At 40.6% G+C, this 19,976-nt stretch overlaps 1 protein-coding gene across 2 annotated transcripts in view; it reads left to right on the forward strand.

Moving 5' to 3' along the window:
- hectd2 (HECT domain containing 2) overlaps positions 1-17,225 on the forward strand; it is a 65,969-nt gene extending 48,744 nt beyond the window's left edge. For both annotated transcript variants that reach the window (XM_047351235.1, XM_047351236.1), the window contains exons 18-22: positions 1,636-1,723; positions 3,733-3,839; positions 8,443-8,558; positions 9,126-9,269; positions 11,784-17,225. In XM_047351235.1, coding sequence (XP_047207191.1) covers positions 1,636-1,723; positions 3,733-3,839; positions 8,443-8,558; positions 9,126-9,269; positions 11,784-11,904 — 576 coding nt within the window. In that variant the 3' untranslated portion in view covers positions 11,905-17,225. The remainder of the gene's footprint in view (positions 1-1,635; positions 1,724-3,732; positions 3,840-8,442; positions 8,559-9,125; positions 9,270-11,783) is intronic.
- Positions 17,226-19,976: the final 2,751 nt, after the last annotated feature.

Below are 19,976 nucleotides of genomic sequence, written 5' to 3' on the forward strand. Positions count from 1 at the left end.
AGAGACATAATAGGAAAAGTACATTACATTAGCATAAAGGTAATTAAATAATTAACGAACACAAATAATTAAATTACATGGTTTATCTTTTGAGAGGTGCCTGTCATTTCCTGTCAGAGACAAACTTAAAATTTTAATCTTTAGTGATTTAAATCTATTCAAGCCTGGCTCTAGGTACCAATGAAAGGCACTTCTACTGACGTCAAGCATTTTGTAAACTCATGTCTTCACTGTGTGGCATCTGTAAGTCCTTCAGAAGGTGAGCTGATCAACCCCTGATCAATGTTATCTCAACAAAATGATCATTAAACATTGATCTCTGTTCTGCAGGATGCATATTCCTGCCAGGTCTGAGGTCTGATCCCTGTCCCTCCTGGGCTGCAGAACCTCCCCCCTACCCCATAATCCAAACACATCCTTCCCCATTTCTGCATTGAAAATTACTGAAATACACCAGACCAAAACCATGTTTCTATGTGGTTTGCAACAGCATGGTTTCAAGCCAGCGTCTTAAGCTAACTGGGTAACAACTTCACCGCACAAGTCCCCTAAATCATGACAGCATGCGTTGAGAACAAGACCTGCTACTGAGCATCATAACCACGTATAATGAAGTCATTCATGTTGCACTGGGGGATTAATATAGAGCACATGTTGGAAAACAGAATATGTAAAGACCTTAGCGGAGCTCTTATTTTAATCCCCAGTGTGATCTACAGGCTACTAACAGTCACACCACTGTGGTACTGTTTCCACCAACCTGCAGAACTCTTGAGTCTGTATGTGGGTCTGGTTCTTTCATTTATGTGTCAGCATTTAAACTCCTTCCCCTTTTTTCTCTCTTACAATTTGATGTATAAACTGTACTTGTGGAGCAGAAACTGTGGGCATCTATGGAGTCTAAAGTGTTTCAGAATATTTTAAATCATCACACTCTAAGCTGAACAGGGAAAATCTAGAAAAATAAATCATAATAATAAACTATGATTGTTAAACAAACATCCATCCATCCTCCCTCTATACCTGCCTGTGCTTGCAGGGTACAGGGTACAGGTGCCTGTCCAGCGGTCATTGTGCGAGAGGTGGGGTACACCTTGGACAGGTTGCCGGTCCTTCACAGAGCAACGCAGAGACACACAGGACAACCAACCATGCACACATTCATACCTAAGGGCAACTTAGATAGACAAATTAACATGGGAGGAAGCCGGAGTACCTGGAGAGAACCCATCCATGCGCGGGGAGAATGTGCAAACTTTGTGTAGAAAGACCCCAGGCTGGGATTCGAACCCAAGACCTTCCTGCTGCAAGGCAACAGTGCTACAAACTACATCAGCGTGCCGGCCCACATTAAGAAAACAACAGACTTTCTATGAAGTGTTAAAACTTCGAAAGATGTTTCTGCTTTAAAGTAGGGCTCAACTGTGGAGCTCCCATGGAGGGCTAAGTTTCCAGTCTGCTTTCATCAAAATGATGTCATTCTATCGGAAAAAAAGCTCATTTCATAAACATTGCAAAGTTTATCAAAACCAAAATTTCTAACATGCTGTTCTAACTTTTAGCCTGAGGAGCCAAACTTTCATTCAATATGGATTCAATTACTCTTTTAGTTGAATTGTATTTAATGGTTTTCAGGTGTTCCAGGAGGAGATGGGTGTTGTCAAGTCCTACAACCTGAAACCTGGAGGAGACAAAATCCCTGTCAACAAACAGAACAGGAAGGGTGAGTCCAAGCAAGAACATCGCAGTTCAGTCTTAATTATCCTCTGCTGAAGGCAACACACTCAGAGACAAACCATGTTTCTACCCCAGGATCCTGGATCCAATGGAGTAATTAATGTGTAATAAAGAAATTATTTTTAGGACAAACGTCTTGGCACCAAATGTGTAACAATGTTTGAATCTTTTTATATATCATAGAGTTCTTTAAAATGTACATTCTTCACAGATTTGCTGGAGTTTTAGTTTTTAGCTTCCAGAATCCTCTGCTTTGTTTGCTACTACCCACAGATTATGGTACCCTGGTCTATGGAACCTGACCGTTTTTGTTAATTGTTTCAGAACAACAAGGCTTGAATGGGTCAGCCATTTATAGAGGTGTTCATCTTCTCAATTTAATTTTTCATCCATTATATATTCCACTATAAAGTCCTCACATGGTAGAGTTAAAGTAGCTTTCAGAATTTGTTCACCACATTGGTCAAAATTAACCGTTATGCCCTGTAGCCTGAACCAACAGATGAGCTCTAGCATTATCAAGCTAATGCCAACATCTTGAGATAAATGTTGAGTCTCCAAACTTAAAAAATAAACACAGTAATTCCCCACATTTATCACATTTTAAGCGACCCATTTCTTTGTCAATCTGAGCTGTAGAATTTGAGGGTTCAATGGGAAAATGTTAATTAATATTGCTAATGTTGGCATGCTAATGTCCACGGCTAATTATTGTGAATTTCAGGTCAGAAATATTCAAACACAATAATTCCACTGACTTATCAAATATTAAGTGCAGCATCTTCCTGAGAGTTTGAGCTGGAAGGAGCTTAGGGATTTATACCACATTTATTGATGTTAAAATATTAATAATAATGTTAGCATGCTAGCATTGGCAACTACAGCTAACTGAAGAAAATGTCCCCGAACAACTCCACTGGGATGTCTTGTCCTGACATGGAGCAGTTGAATTTGTGAGACCAACCATCCAAAGCAACAAGAAGTGCAGATGAGAGGTGCACAACACAGCACTGCTGCTTATCCCCATGGTGATAACAAGGGTGGCAAATCATCTCCAGAGGATTAGGATGAATTCACACTGGGAACACTCAGAAGACTCTTCAGTCTTCTCTATTAACTCACAAAGGGAAGCTCTGCACTAGAAGATTTCAGGCGTGTTTTTATCATAGGCTTTAGATCTTTAAAAAGGAGCAGCAGCAGTGGAAAGACCCTGATGGTATGGTTTGTTATTAATTAAAGCCCTTTTTGTGACTGGAGTACCATGCTCCAGTTGGGGAATGATTGCCTGTGAGAAAAATGTAAATTAAAGCACTAAACTTCTGGCAGCATTCAGATTAGACTTAGCAGTTTCTGCTCCGGTTCTGACCAGCATTGTTACTCTGGTGCTTAGAAGCACTCCCATTCTGTGTGAACAGAACACTTTATACCAGGGATGTGTACAGGGATGTACAAGCCTCACCTTTCTTCATGTTTTACTCGTGACGTTTTAATGGCAGTATAGTCATGCAGCTGTCAACATGTTATTCCGAGGACACACAGTCTTTCCCTACACTAAAACAAGTCATTTCAGTGCTCTGTTGAAGGTGTTGATGATTTTACCCAGAATAGACCAGTACCATTACACCTAGGCTGCAGCTTGAAACCAAATGCTTTGCTAAATATCGCTGAGATCTTCCTTTATTCTGCATCAAGTAATGAAGAAATGTTTTATGTTCCAGAGAATATTAAAAGTATGAGTTAGATCTTCATGTTTTACCACGTCCAGCTCTCCTTTTTTCTTCTCATCGGCAGATAAACACAAACCTGGCTGCTGTCAAAGCCTTTATTGTTTACAACCAAATTCCATAAACTAATTTTCCATCCAGTAGCTTTTGTTGGTGTTCAGATCCCACTCTGCCAGAATCCCTGCGTTGATCCGAGAAGCCAAGGCTGGAGGGTTAATGGGTAAAACTTGGTAATGGAATAATGAAAATCACTCTGTTTCTTTTTCCACAGAGTATGTCCAGCTCTACATTGACTTCCTGCTGAATAAGTCCATCTATAAACAGTTTGCAGCCTTCTACCATGGCTTCCACAGTGTGTGTGCCTCTGACGCCCTCATGGTGAGTTTAGGGTGTGTGTGTGTGTGTGTGTGTACATGTGCTGAGGATCAGCTGGGTGCACATCTTTCCTGCCATGTCCTGATTACTGCAGGGCTCACTTTTTAAACCAATTCAGGTTACATGTTGGATTATTATACAATTATTATCCAATACAATTGTTGCAATTTGTACATGCTAATTGAGGCCTGTGGAGTCTGAGTCTGTTTTCTTTCTCATTTCTCTGGGCTTCACGCGCTGACGTTGGGTTGACACACGGAGGGGTGTGGCCATGTGGTATTCGTTTAGTCATGTGACAGCGATGCAACGCGGGATTGTTGGGTTTTCAACTGAAGCAGAGAAGCAATGTCAGCGGTTAGGTTGTTTTTTCACTGTATCAAAAGAGTAGGGAAATATATATATATAATATCAGTAAATATCGGCTGTCACATTTGCATTGGACTTTTATGTAAAGTATTTCTGTTTGGAGGAAGTACTTTATACTAAATGAACTCATAGCATTCCCGTTAGAATTTCAGGATTTAAATCATAGATCTGTTCTGTTTGGGGGAGAAATCAGCATCATTTATAAATCTATCACAGAGCCCTGAAAAAATCCTTTCAACTATACAATTTAATTCTGTTCAATTCAGTTTTATTTATATAGCTCCAATTCTCAACATATGTCATCTCAAGGCACTTAACAAAGTCAACTCAGTCTAATCGTACAGATTTCAAGTCAGGTTCATACATTCCAATTAATCCTAACTATCAAACGGTTGAATTCATTTTATTATTCAGATTGATTAAAAAGTTTTTCTATCTAAGGAAACCCAGCAGATTGCATCCAGTCAGTGACTTGCAGCATTCACTCCTCCTGGATGAGCATGTAGAGACAGTGGACAGTCACTGGCGTTGACTTTGCAGCAATCCCTCATACTGAGCATGCATGTAGCGACAGTGGAGAGGAAAAACTCCCTTTTAACAGGAAGAAACCTCCAGCAGAACCAGAACCAGGCTCAGTATGAGCGGCCATCTGCCACGACCGACTGGAGGTTTGAGAGAACAGAGCAGAGACACAAAGAGAACAAAGAAGCACTGATCTAGGAGTACTTTCTATGGGAAGGAAAAGTAAATGTTAATGGATGTAGCTCCTTTAGTCGTTTCACCTAGAAAGAAAGAACAGATAAACTCTGAGCCAGTTTTCAAGGTTAGAGTCTGAAAGAGATCACATAGAGTTAGTCACAGTAGAAGCTCAGTCAGTAGCCATGTCTAGGAGAGAGAAAGGGTTAAACACTGAAAGACAGGGCCATGTGTATTTCACTTGACCCTGAATTTAAATCTTTATTCTGTCTGCTGGGTGATGCATATAGCTCTTTTCATGAAGATGTAAAGATGTTTCTAGTTATTTTCCCTGACCTAAATACTGTGAAATTAACAGTAAAGAAAGTGGAGTGAATCATACTGGTGGAATCAAACTCACTTTCTAAACTCAATAACATTCTTGAGAAATTAATCTGACTCGACACACTTCCTTCAGCTGTTTCCTTCTGACTGTTTTACCATAGACTGAGTAACTGTTTCCTGCTTCATCACATCCATCACGTCAGAACTGATCACTTCCTGTGCATCAACACAGGAAATAAATACTTTCATGTTCGTTTAAAATCACCATAAACAGTTGTTCATGTGTTCTATCTGTTCAAAACACCTGAAGTCCAGAAGGGTCAAATTGAAATAAAGATGATCAAAGTTTGGGATGTGACTAGGTTAGAGCTCTTTTTTCCTAGATCACTTTGAAAGGCCTTGCTCCATGGTAGATCAAGTCAAAGCAAGCTTCTAAAACCGCAGATCGACACACATTAAAGTCCTTTTTATTTGAATTATCTTATTTTGCATAATTAAAAAAACCAGAAAGCTTTAAAACAATCCATAATAATTCATAAGTCTAAATTTGACTATTAATGTGTCAAACTTTCAATGCGAACCTGTCCTCTATTCAGCGAAACGTCTACATGTTTGAAACCAGTGAATGTGAACATGAGATACAGTAGCTTTTATGGATAGTATTAAGGTGATATCTTAGAGCTGAGACAAAGGTGGTTCAGAACTCACCAAAATCCAGACGATTCTGATTCGGACCATTAAAAGTGACTCTGTTCTTTCCTACCTATTAAGCTGAAAGTTGGATCATACTAAAATGGTTCTGAACACTGAAAGCATCCTTTGTCTCATATTTCCTGATATAGTTAAATATTAGAACTTAGATCCAGTCCATAAAACTCCTTTCTTTTGGCCTCTGAGCAACTGACAGAACCTATGTTTTAGGTTTTAATTAGCTTGTTATAAAAGTGTCATATTTATCGAGTAGTTTGTAGATTATTTTACAATGTTCATCTTTTTTCGTTGGTGTTTATATTTGTTTGTGTTTTTTTGCTTAATGTTTAGTCATTAGCTGGTTAACAATCATTAATCAATACATTTATTCAGTGACTCTATTATTCATTACTGATTATTGAATGTGGAAGTGATTAGCTCTTGACAATCTTTAGCTCTTAGTTGAAGTTTGACTAATCTTTTTGTTGATTCTTAATGAATTAGGAGAAATTTGATTGAATTGACTTCGTAAAGTGCCTTGAGACGACATGTGTTTATATAAATAAATCTGAACTCAATTGAAATACTGATTGTTTAGGAACAGAAAAATTATTTTTCAATGCGCTCCCTGCTGGTTAGAGCTGGTAATGCATGGCTGTTATATTCAGAATTATTCAGTTTTTGGCAGGAATCATGTTGATGTTAACAACATAAAGCCCTCAGGTTTTAGTTGAAAATACAAACCAAAATCTGTGGCTAATGACTGGAATCAGTTAAATCTTTTATTTTAAACGATTAAACTCAATAAAAACTGAATAGAAATACACCAGAGATGTTGGTGGACCAAACAGCCCACGGTCCATCATTCAGCCGTACTCTGACTCACGTTCTGGAAGTTCAGGTTCAGTGTGTTTGACACACCTTTACTGTTGTGTTTTCAGTCTGCAGTGCTTCCATCAGTCACGTCCTGCCATTCCAGGACGTGATGAGGCAGGGTTGTGGGTGATCTATGGGCATGCAGCCATGTCAGAGTGGGAGTGCGCATATAGATTGAGTTAGACTGTTAAATCATCATGGTGTCATCAAGACTACCTTCCTCTTCTTGATTCCCTGTAATTTTCTGGTATTGATCCACATCTCTGACCAATATTCTCTGATTATGTAAATGAAGTTTCAGTTTGACACAGTTTTGGCCAAACTTATAAACCTTCACTGCGTTCCGGTGAGGTTTGAGTAACCTTCTCAGCTGTAATGCTACTGTACTTCCTGTTCCTCCTTCTCGTTTACTGGCCGTGGGTCTCTTATAACATCCGAGCGGCAGAAGCGATTGCTACACCTAAACAGAGTTGGGCTTTGTTGGAAACTTTAGCGTAGCGGATGACGTTGCAGCTTATTGTCACTGTGGTGGAGTAAAAGGCAGGTCAGGGTTACAAGTTCAAATCCTGCTGATGAAGAAAGTGTTGCACATGCCGGTTGAAATTGCTGCCCTTCAGATTTTCATGAAAACAGTCTTTCAACAGATCCACCCTGAACATCTAGAGGCGACTGTGGCTCAGTAGGAAGAGTAGTTGTCTTGCAATCAGAAGGTTGTGGGTTCAATTCCAGCTTCCTCCTGCCATATGTCAATGTGCCCCTGGGCAAGGCACTTAGCCTCAAGTTGCCTACCGATCTGCGTATCGGTGTCTGAATGTGTGAGTGTTAGTGAGTGCGATTGGGTGAATGTGGCTCTAGTGTAAAGCGCTTTGAGCGGTCTGTATGACTGGAAAAGCGCTATATAAGTTCAGTCCATTTATCTTTTCTCACGGTGTCCAGACATTAAAACACTGTTTAATGTACATTTTGCTATTGATATTTTTTTGGTTTCCTCTGTTTTTCAGTTCTCCACTCTTCACACAGCAAGAAGCACAGAAATGTATCTAAACATACAGCTTTACCAGGAATAATAAGCTGCAACATTTGGTAGTGATAAACTGTACTGTAAACACAGCTAAACACAGGCGAAGGTAGCAGAGAACCCGGCTCAAAGCTCAGACGAACTTTCTAACAGAAACATCATTCAGAGTCTAAATGGGTCACAGAAAATTGGACTTTATCTGACCCTCTTTATCTGACTTTATCTGACTGCACTGTTCAATGGTTAGGATTAATTGGAATGTATGAACCTGACTTTTGTGAAGAGCCTTCAGATGACGTGTTGTGAATTGGCGCTATATGAATAAAACTGAATTGAATTGAATTGACTTAACTGGCATTTTAAACAGTTTTTACACAATGTCACTTTAAGTTTGATAATATTTTGTTACAATTTTCCACCGAATCTTCAGATGATGATTTTTCATTTACACTCCTGTCATGGCTTAAGTCCAGATGAAGAGTTTATACGTCTAAACGTTGGTATTTCTGTCTCCTGTCACCCAGTGTGTCTACCACTGCTTTGCGACTTACAGTTTTCTGACCAGTCCAAAGTGTAGAGAGACACCCTAACTCTGATTCACTGCCAGTAAATGTTTGTTGTTGTTCGTTGTTGCAGTTGTTGAGGCCGGAGGAGGTGGAGATGTTGGTGTGTGGGAGTCCAGAGCTTGACATGAGTGCTCTGCAGAAAGCTGCTCAATATGAAGGATACAGCAAGATGGATACCACCATGAGGTAAAAGCCTCCTTTTCCCTGTTCATTAAGTTCTGCAGAACATCCTCTAAACTGGACCGTTAACAATCAGACTCTAAGCATTCCACTTCAGAGGTTGACCCAGAAACGTCCATGCTCAGTTGATATCATTTGTTGATTTCAGACAGAAGGAAAGTCACAAAAAATCAGCTGTGTTGATTTGTTGGGTTGCTGTACGATGGAGACAAGAAATGTGGGAAAGTCAAAGTCCTGAAGCTGTTCCGACCCGGAGTTTATTTCTATTTCTAGCCGTCAGATAGGGAAACAAGCCGACACTCATCAGCTGCAGATAATGGAGGTCAGAACGCTGCTGACAGCTAAGGATGAGCAGCTGCTGGTGATGTTACACAATCCCAGCACTGTCTGTCTGACGGCCATCTGTCTGTCTCAGAGAAACATTGATCTGATTAGTCAGCACTTTCAGAACCAACACTTCAGCAGGATCATTATTACCTTCTCTGAGCAGAGTCTGGGTTCGTAGTTCTTCCATTAAGCTTTGGTTCCTGCAGGTTCATTGTTTTCTGTTGTCTTCATCACTGTGTTTTCCAGGTGTTTCTGGGATGTGGTGCTGGCCTTCCCTCTGGAGCTTCAGAAGAAGCTCCTGCACTTCGCCACCGGAAGCGACCGTGTTCCCGTTGGAGGAATGGCCGACCTGAACTTCAAGATCTCCAAGATTGATGTTCCGGCTGACTGGTAGGTTTACAAGACTGAACGGTGTAAGGTCCGTCCGTCCGTCTGTCCATCCATCCCCTAGGAAGAAAACCATAGCATCCCTCTCCCCACTAACACTCTCCAGTTCTTTCTGAGGGGGTCCCAACATGTTCGCAGATCAGAAGGTATAGTTTGTCCTTCCAGTTATTTGTGGGTCTGTCCCAAGGTCTCCTCCCAGTAAGAGATGCTTGGATAACCTCCAAATAATCCAGAAACATGGATATTAGGTTGACTGGTCTCTCTAACTTGGCTTTAGGTATGAGTGTTGTGCATGGCTGTTTGTTCTGTGTTGCCCTGTGATGGGCTGCTGATCTGTCCAGGATGTACCCCTCCTCTCCCCAATAGAGATGGACACATCTCTATTGGGGAGAGGAGGACACATCAAATGGCACATTGACAACCCCCTATGTTTGGACCCTTTAAAACACATTCACAGTAAAGTGACACCTAAAATCTGCCTCAGTGCATCTATTAATCGTTGTGTTGTGGAAATGATGACGTTTAGAACTTTAACTGCTCTGCATACCTGTTTTTATTAAAACATATAAAGGTAATCCACTTGTTTATTATGTTTTTTATGTGGCGATGGCCCTGCATGTTGCCCAGGGCCAAACTTTCCTTTGTATGAAGCAAAGTGAATGATCAGGGGCCCAGGGTTGGAGCTATATTCTCAGCTGTGCGGTGGTCTCTGAAACAACCAATGTCAGGGTGGGTGTGTTTGTGTGAGAGAAACCACGCGGCTCTGACAAACAACAGCTCTCCTTTCACACACATTCAACAAGACAAACCAGGCTTCTATATAGAGTCAAATGACAGGGCGGATAGTTTTATGACAACACATTCCTGTTTCTATAGATGTATATACAGCTCTGTTACTCAGGGAAGAGGTTAAAGGACTCCTCTTACTACTCTCCCCCCCCCCCCCCAGCACACATGTATGAGCCAGGCTCTCACGGGGCTCCCAGATAACATGATCCCAGAATGGGGGCCAGTGGAGTAGGTTGTGTTTGGGAAGCAGTGGGGGGATGGGCTGAGGCCATTGTGTCAAATCTAAAGAAACTACGTTCACTGAGTTCAAGTCCAAAGTGGGCGGTCTTGAACTCCATCACCCGCCTGCCACCACATCCCGTGTTGTTTTGCTGGAGATTTCAGCCTCTTCCTGTTTTTCTCTTCAGCCTTCCTCATCTTCACAGATCCCCCTGAAAAGCTTCAAGAGTCTGATTGTTTTTGGCTGAAGTGCTTTGATCACATGTCTGTACAGCTGGCTAGCTTTTACATTTTCAGGTCCTATAGCCACACAGCAAGCCCAGATCATCACCCCTACCCTACTGTGCTTGACAGATGGCATGGGTTCTTTGTGCTGATATGCTGTGTTTGGTTTTCTCTAAACTTGGTGCTGTGCATTACAGACAAACATCCCTACTTTGGTCTTTGGTCTGTTCAAAACACATTCACACTCACTGGTGTAGGTTGGGTTTACAGACTGGGGACCTTGGTGTCAGAGCTACAGAAAAACAGAACAAGCCCTTTAGCCAGAATATGCTGCCTTGAATCCACTTATATAAATGCCTCCTTCATGTTGTTGGATTTTCAACTCGAGCCTTTTACTGTTTTTCCTCTCAACCCTTTCTAATCTCCATTTTAAGATTCTTCTGGATTCCTCTGACTGCTAAATATTCCCAAGTCAATGTTGCTGGGGTTAGAGTTCATATTTAACCTCAAACACTCCATTTTGGTCTGCTTATTTAAGCCTGGGTCTCAGAGGAAATAAATCCAAGATGGCAACCTGTCATCCCAGTCCTTAGTGGCATTTTCCAGTTCCTCCCTATCTACCCTAAAGCAATCCCAGCCTAGAAGAGACATATAGTCTATCCAACAAGTCTTGGGTCTGCCCTGTGGTCTCCTCCACGTGGGAGGCCCATTAAAACATACAAAGAGGGTCTTCTCCAAGCTCCTCGCCCTGTTTATATGACTTGTTCTACATAAGAAGCTCATTTCAACTGTTTTTTCCAGGACCTTGTTTTTTTGTTCAGGACTCATAGATAGGGGCTAGAACATAGATACACTGGAGCAGTGTCCTCAGTACTGCAGATGAACCTCAAACAACCCCATACCATGAAACTACTCCCACTATCACAGAGCCTGGCTGCAGGGACTGGTTGCTGCCAACAGGCTAGATGCTCCTTTTCCTTTTTGCTCTAATTCCTCCAACAAACACCTGGGGTACCGATCCATCTTGACTACAGTCCACATTCCCACTGTGTGATGATGCTTCATCCCAGATGCTCCAGGGCCGAGAAAAGCGGCCTCCACTTCTGGACAAGGTTAACATAAGGCTTCTTGTCTGTATGGTTTAAAGTTGCATGTGTGTGACGCCGTATTGTTTGCCAAAGTAACCAGCTGACTCCTTGAGTTGTGGGTTGTGTCGATCTGTCTGTGCTCCTTATTTAAAGCTCAAGAACATGAAATGTCCTCTCTCTGTTTTTGTCTGCTCAGGCTGCCGATCTCTCACACCTGCTTCAATCAGATCTGCTTGCCTCCCTATCGAACCCGGAAGGAGCTCAAACACAAACTGACCATCGCCATCTCCAACGCTGAAGGCTTCGGTCTAGAGTGATCAGTCTGCCAACACAGAAACACTAACAGAGACTGTTTACGTTGAGTCTGCCATGGATCTATGGAGATCAGACTGCAGAGGAAATAAGTGGTTGAATAAAAAGGTCCCTCATGTTAGGCAGATAAGACCTGAGTTTAATTCAACAACAGCTGAATAACAGCTCTATAAATCCCTTCATTTGAACTCTGTTGGTTCTGCTTTCAAACAACCCTGATAGAAGGAAACTAAATGAAGATGAATCTACAACACTGTGCAAAAATATTTATGTTAATGCCGAGCTCAGTCAGGACAACTGTCTGGAAAACATTCTGCCAAGTGCCTTAAACAGCAGAAATCTGTTGCTGTTTGTTAGCTGTTTATGAGACGTTCCCATGGAAAACAGCTGCTTTATTCTGTAGGTAAACCTTTTGCACAGTATTGCTGATGGTATCTGGAATATAAGTCCTTCAGAAAACCAAATTCTAGTCTCTGATCAATGAAAATAAGTTTAATGATTCCCAGTTATAGTTTTTAACATATTGAAATCTGTCTAGAAGTGCAGTTTAACTCAGAAAGGTCCGATCATCAGTGGGTGATAACAGTGGAGCCACTAAGGTCAGATAGTTTAATATTTGGCAGAAATATTGTAAAGACTAAACTAATGGGCCATGAAACACCCCAAACAGTAGCCTACTGTAAAGGCTGCCATATTGGATTTAAGTATTGTTTTTAATCATAACTCCTGTTCAACTAATCAAATATCGATAAAGGTGTCTATACCTGTGATTTTAAAGTTGTCAAAGAAGTTTTCTCTGCTCATTTAGATTTCACAAGGTCAACATTTATTGCTCTATTTTTACAATTCCCAGTCAGCTTTTCAGAACAATACTAAGACCATTATGAACTACTGCAGATGTGCTCCTCTGTAAAGCTTAACGGACTCCTTGATTCTTATTGGGTTTGTTTGGGTCATTACTAACCCTAACCCCAACGTTTAGAGCTGCCATATTGGTTTCAAACACGTCGTCATGGATCAGAACTTGAACTTGACAGGAAGTTTGATCAGTTCATTGAACCTTGCTAGATTTGTTGCAAACAACAGACAGGCAGCCTGAAGCTGGTGCTTCAGTTTTTCAGAACCATTGTTCTGTTGTTTTCAGTGTTGGCCAACATGTTGGTGCTGTCAGCACAAATCATTTGCTCGTCATCTTGGATTTTAAGATGGCAACCATTTTTTTTAGGATTTATAACTTGATGTACAATAAACATTGAAGCTATTGTTAAGTCTGGGAAAAATGGTTGAAATGTTGCTGATTAAATTATAAAGTTAACTGTTTTCTAAACGTTCCACTCTCAGCTTAAAGGAACCCTGTAAATAAAAGGAGAAATGCTTCTGGTGACCAAATGTAAGAACCAAAATCCAAAGAGTTGAACGGTATTAAGGCTGGGACGAAAACTGATGATCAGAAACCACTGCCTTGGACCTGGATCTGTATCTTCTGTCAGAAAACTCCATCAGAAGAACTTAGAAATGTAGGCTGGCCTCATTCTTTAGCGAAACTTTACAGTTCTCTACATATTTTCCTTTGGTATTGTCTAAGTAACATAAAACTGGAGTGAAAATGGTTTCCATCTTAAAGCCAACACGATGGACATCTGATGTAAAGTTTGACACGACCAACATCTATCATAGTTAGTGCCATCATTCAACATGTTTGGCTTCAACTAAAACATTAACTACATTGTTTCTCAGGTATTCATTATAATCAAGAAGACTTATTTCTGACCATAAATGATCCTGTTTATTCACACACTTGATGGTGAACTGGGTAATACGGATGAGGTTTATTCTCAGTGTAAGTGAGCTAGCTGGTTGGACATATAAGGTTGTAATGTTCTCTGTTAGGCATTAGTCCCGGCTTCTGACACGTTATGAGTTGATTACCTGTAATGTTTTTACGTGTTTGCTTTGTTTGCAGCACACTGTTACGACAGAAGGCTTTACTCTGAGAAAAATGCTTTTGTATGATACGAAATGTAGCTTCTGGCATATTTAGTTTGACATTGCGGCCTGTTTTATAGAAACAGCAGCTGCAGCAGACGTGTTACTTTGTGGCGTTTTTTTCTTGGCTGCTGTCGGTCTGAGAGACATTTAGGAGCCTGCAGACAGGCACTGCTAAATGCTGGGTGAGTGCTGAAAGAAACCATCTTCCAGATATGCTGTTATGTTTGTATGTTACATGTTTTTAAATTATTACACCCTGTTAAAGGTCGTCTGTTTAGTCAGGGTCCTGGGGAAAGGAAAATATTCTCCTGTCAAACTATCATGTACAGATTTCCAGACCAAACTGCCCAAACCTAACCTAGTAATATTAGTTACTAAGCCTGACTAAATCCTCCTTGGTCTTTAATTTTCTGTCTAAATACTCAACATTTGCCAGCAATACCTTCCAGTTATTCTCACACTCCCTCTGCTTGATGTTCTGCCTACAGTACTACACTCAACTACTTGACCTGTTGACCCATTTCCAGACTTACCCTGTTAGTCTAATCTTGGGTTCAGTTTACCTCGGAGGTCAAAAACATGGATCTAGAAAGTATTCATCTCCTAGTTGCAAGTTGGGAAACCAGGGAGAATTGTTTTACAGTCAGCAGAAACAAAACGACTTTTATCAGTACAAACTCATAACAGCAGATAACTGGTATTTTATGCCTTTAAACACTGTTGCTTTTCTCTCCCTAAAAAGATCTTTTACAGCACTATGTGTGCCGTTGAATTAATGTGGTAAAAACTATAGATAACCAGTTTAATACCACAGCTGAACCTGTGTGTGTGTGTGTGTGTGTGTGTGTGTGTGTGTGTGTGTGTGTGTGTGTGTGAAGCAGCCATATTGGATTTAGAGGTCAGTACTGGTAAGAAATCTTAAGGTTGGAGGTTGTCTTTTCTGATGGAGAAATTGAACATTTGATTCCTAACCTTAAAAGATCCTGAGCTTTGACTACACATTTAAACCACGTCTTCTGGTTACCCAAACTTGGGAAGGTCTTTCTTAGCTGAGGGTGGTTAGTGACACCAGCAGAACCACAATAGGATCCCAGGGTCTCCTAAACCCAGTCTAATAAAACTCGTTGTACCTTCGGTCTGTTTCCTTCTCCTCATTCAGGACCTGGACTAACTGGGAACCGTCTTAACACATTTAAAACTCCAAACTATGGCAGGAGGAGACAGAGGAAGGTCCAAAACGCTAGTTAAAGAAAAGAAACCGATCCATCTGGACCCACATCTCCACATCTTCATTATCATTTCTGCAAAACCTATTATTTCTGATGCCAAGTTTAGGTTTCAGTAGAAGATGAAAGTCAGGACACATAAACAGCCAGATTATTGGTTAATGATTAGTTGATGATTAACAATTAAAGGCAGTTTGGAAATCAGTAGAATGTGATTGGTTAATGTTAACTACCAGTTGGTCTCTGATTTGTTCTTTGCTGGTTTCGTGTTTAACTAACCAGTAACAAACCATTAACTTATCGCTGCTTATTTTATCACTGAGATTTTTGGCTCCTGATTTGGTCATAGCTAACTACCTATTAACTAACCATAATAACCAATTATTGAGTTCTTAAAGTGATGGGTATTCATCATTAGATAATGGTTAGTAGGGCATTAACTAATCATAAAATACCCTTTAACTGCTTACTGAGTGATTGTTAACTAGTTATTATTGAACTTACCAATTTTTCTTTAAAAAATGACCACAGATTATTATTATTATATTAGATAATGGCCAATAACAATTAATTTGGCCCATAACAGAAGGTGATCTGTAGTTCATTATTTGAAAATGTTAAATATTGACTATTTAGATGATAATTGTGAACAAAAAGTGATTACTATATAATGCTTAATTAATGATTATTTAATCATTACCTCTTAAACAACAGTGATAAATAGTTTATCATTGGGTAACATTCAACTGGCTGTTAACTAATAAACCTATCATTGGGCTTTTAAAAATGGTCAAATATGAATTATTAGGTATTATTAACTATAAACTGACCATTAAGTAACCATTGGCTGTTTAAAAATGTAATAATTTATTTTTGGTAATGATAGTTAATGCTCCGTTCAATAACAATCAGTAAAAAATTACCCAATAATTTGGCTTTTAACAAAAACTAATCATTGGCTCGACATGAGGTAACGATAACCTGGTCTCTGACTTGGTCCTTGTTAGCAGTTAGCCACTAACTAACCATTAAACAAGTCTGTCTTCCTGTTGTTAGCCGTGGCTAAATGTGTCAAGTCCTACAGGATAAATCCAAGTAACCAAGCAGCAGTTGAGCTATTTCTACAACTGTCTAAATTTACGTCTGGGCCCCTCATTCACTCAGCCCCCCTGCGAGGCCGCGGTCCAGAAAGCTCCTGGCTCAACGAATTCAGTCTTACCAACAGTCCAGATACTCGGTGCGTTTAGAAAGATGCTGCTTCACTCTTCTACAGCCCAGAGCATTCAGATGATTTAACTGCAAGCATCTAACGTTCAGCTACTATTCCTGCTTTTTCTCAACCTGGCTGCGAGTGCTGGTTTTAATACTCCGGCGCTGTCTAGTTCCACATAACAAACTCAAGTAACCAAGCAACAGCCCAGAAACGTCTCTGGCTGCACTGTCGAAATTTACATGGCTTTAATCTGGGTCACTCATTCACTCAGCCTCTCTGAAAAAACCCAACAATGGATCCTTTATATTATGTAATGACGGACCCAGAACAGCAGCAGCTCTGGGCAGAACCACAAGTTGCTCTTTACTTTGAGATGGCCTACATGTTACATCCACTCTGTGGCGGGCCGGACAGAACCTCAGCTGGAGCAAAATGACAGAATTAGCTGATGAAGCACCAGGATGCTGTTTAAATTACAGGAACTGTTGGATTTTGGGATAATTCAGTGTCAGAATGTCAGAAATTTGTGCTTTGAGTTTGACTCGGTTCTGTTGTACCTCAAATGGACCAAACTGTGTCAGGTTATACAGTGGAAGTGTGCAGACCTTGTAGAAGATCTGTTTGAAAATAGTTCAGACTGTTTTCCAGGATTAGTTGAGATGTAATTATTTTCACTTGTGAGGTGTTTAAATTAAGCAGCGGTGCAGATGGACCTGAGGAGGTACCCTTATCTGTTTTCAGGTAAATGAGCATTGTTAAATGTCTGATGTAAGCTGACCCTTCCATGACCCAGTTTGTAAATCCGTTGTGGCTGTTGTTGCTATATATTGTACAATGATGTGACTCCACAGATATTTGCAATAAACCTTAACGAGGGGTCACGCCCCTCCTGATAAAACTCTTGCTGAACCGGTCTTTTTTGTTTGAATCGGTGGTGAAATGTCAGATAAATAAAGGTGAGAAACGTGTCACTGAGACGTTTTATTCTGAAAGCCTTGCTGAGGCTGTCAATAAATTATAGCATTGAGATTGAAAGATACCTCTGTTCACAGAAAGCTGAATTTTACTGAATTTCATCCATTTCGGCTTTTTTACACAATCTTAGTTTAAGTTTGATGATTTTTGCATGTTCTCCCTGTCATGAGTGGTTCCAGCTTCCTCCTACAGTTCAAAGACATGTCTGTTGGGTAAACTGGTCTCTCTATAATTGCCTTTAGAGAGGTTGTGTGTGCATGGTTGTTTTTCCTGTGTCTCTGTGTTGTCCTGTGATGGACTGTTGACCTGTCCAGGGTGGACCCTGCCATTCACCCTATGACCTCTGGAGATAGACACCAGTCCACCCATGACCCTGCATGGATAATTGGAACTAATCCTACATAAAACATTGTACACACAAAGAAATGTCCGTCCACAAGAAAGTTCTGCTACTCAGCTTTCATAAACGTTTTTGATAGGACGTCATGTTCTCACAGACTGCTTAAAGCTTCTTGTCTGTTTCTAATGAAACGAGTGTTGCTCTGCCTCCCCCTGCTACCTTGAAACGGAAACCACCATCTTACTCAGCGTCGGCCATGTTTCTTTTCATAATCTCATCAAATAAGTTACAGATTCTTGATCAGGATACCAAAAACATCCTGGGCTTGCCTACATTGGCATCTTTCAAAATTGACTCTTATTTTTAAAGTTGTTATTTTAGTTCTCTGTTTTAGTCTCTTAAAAGGCTTAAAAATATCACTGGCTAAATTCATACTGCCACCCTGGTGTTTTAGATAAAAAGATGAGCTCATTTGTCAGGATGAACTATTTTCACCTGAAGCTCTTTAGTAAAGCTACAGGAGGGTGTGTTGGCCCATCTGGAATGGACACCAGAGGGCCTAAGTGTTGGTACCACCACTAAGGTTGTGTTACTGGCAGGTACTGGAGCATCCAACAAATTACTGGGTGAAGGTCACCAGACTGATTAATGCCTCATTAACTGTTTGCATTGTGTCAGTGCTTAATGGAGACTGATAGAAGTCACATTCAACCTGAAAGGTCAAACCCCCAGTCTAATCAAGAATGTAGAAGGTATCTCCTCTATAAGACAGTGTAGTGTGCAGAAATAGTTTGCCTGTGGCAGGAGGAAGCTGGAATCTAACCCGCAACGTCTGGTCAAGACGACTCCTCCCACAGAGCCTTAATCTGTTTGTTTGAGAACTAATTAGTTGTCTGTGTTTATGCCTGATGGCGTGGTCTCTCCTGCTTCCCAGGAAAACAAGGAATCTCCATGGCAACTAAGCATTTTCTGACCTTGTGCTTAAGGAGTTTACTGTAAAGTCCACTGTCCAGTTAACAATGGATGGTACCATTAATCCAGACATATCGTGCATCCCTAGTAAACATGTTACCAAAATACCAGGATGGAAAGACATCAGCAATGCCCATCAATCTGTGAAGGGTTAAAGGTCAGTTTCAAGATCAGCCGATGCCAATGTTACTGCAAGTCTATGGTGCATCCCTAATTTAAAATGTATATTTTTATGTCAGGATAGTATCAGGGTCCAATAGTAAATCACAGGTAAAATACTGCGGTGCAGTAGGTGTATGGAACCATACACTGAACCATAACCTGACTCAGTACCTTTGTCTTGCTGAGTCTAATGCAGTTGCTTCAGAAATTTCAGCTGTTGTGTTAAGAGGTTTTTTCTTAGGATTTCAAAGCAAGGGTTGATCTTTAAAATTAGCTTTTTTAAAAGAAGGTTCCTCATTCCTGGTGGGCTTCGTAGAAGGAAGCAGAACTATGTTGGACAGTCGCTGCTTTGCTCCCTATTAACTGTTCTGATAAAATGTTTCTGTTAATGCTGAACTTTTTACCTTCAAGCTTTCTTTTTGCCTTCTATTGGTCTCTCTGGAGGTGCCTTACATTTAGGGCAGGAAGGGAAGATCTTATCACCTCATAAACAAACAGAAAAATGTAGGCCATGGCCAGCAGAAGCCTGTTGTCAATCAGTAACCCACCAACAATCATCCATTATTTCTTTAATCAGGGTGCAGACAGGCTGACTCAGCAAATTCAGGCTATTCATTTTCAAAAATAATCACACAATAGTTGCCAAGTGTTGGGACAGAGACCTCAGGTTGGCCCTGTTTGAATGCTGGCACTGCTGAGCAACACAGAGGTCTTTCATTCATGACAACAGGCCTTTCTTTTATTGAGCTGCCATATCTAACTTCAGACAGTCATCTGAGGCTTCTTTCAGAAATATCTTCTAACTTATTGGTGGAAATTTCCTGAACAGTTTTATTTTTTCTCGTTTCTCCAAGTCAGAACGAATGATTCCCTTCTATATTCCTCCTATTTTCACCCGTTAACACAGAAACAACGTAAACAAAACATAAATAGATCTGTTTTATCTCGCCTGTCAGGTTCATAGACATGGTCTGGTCCCTGTGTCAGATAAAGCATCAGAACAATCCAAGTCTTGCAGGAGTTTGGTTAATCGTTGAACCTGATGCTTATGCTTGCAGTCAGCATGTTTTCATGCAGATAATCTCCAGCTGTAAGAGAAAACAACAGCAGTCTGTGGTCAACATTTCTGTTGGAATATCGGAAAGAGGAGATAATGTTGCAGTTTGCATCCTGCCAAAGCCAAACAGAAACATTTCACCT

Source organism: Girardinichthys multiradiatus, chromosome 22 (assembly GCF_021462225.1).
Source record: "Girardinichthys multiradiatus isolate DD_20200921_A chromosome 22, DD_fGirMul_XY1, whole genome shotgun sequence".
NCBI classification, from domain to species: domain Eukaryota; kingdom Metazoa; phylum Chordata; class Actinopteri; order Cyprinodontiformes; family Goodeidae; genus Girardinichthys; species Girardinichthys multiradiatus.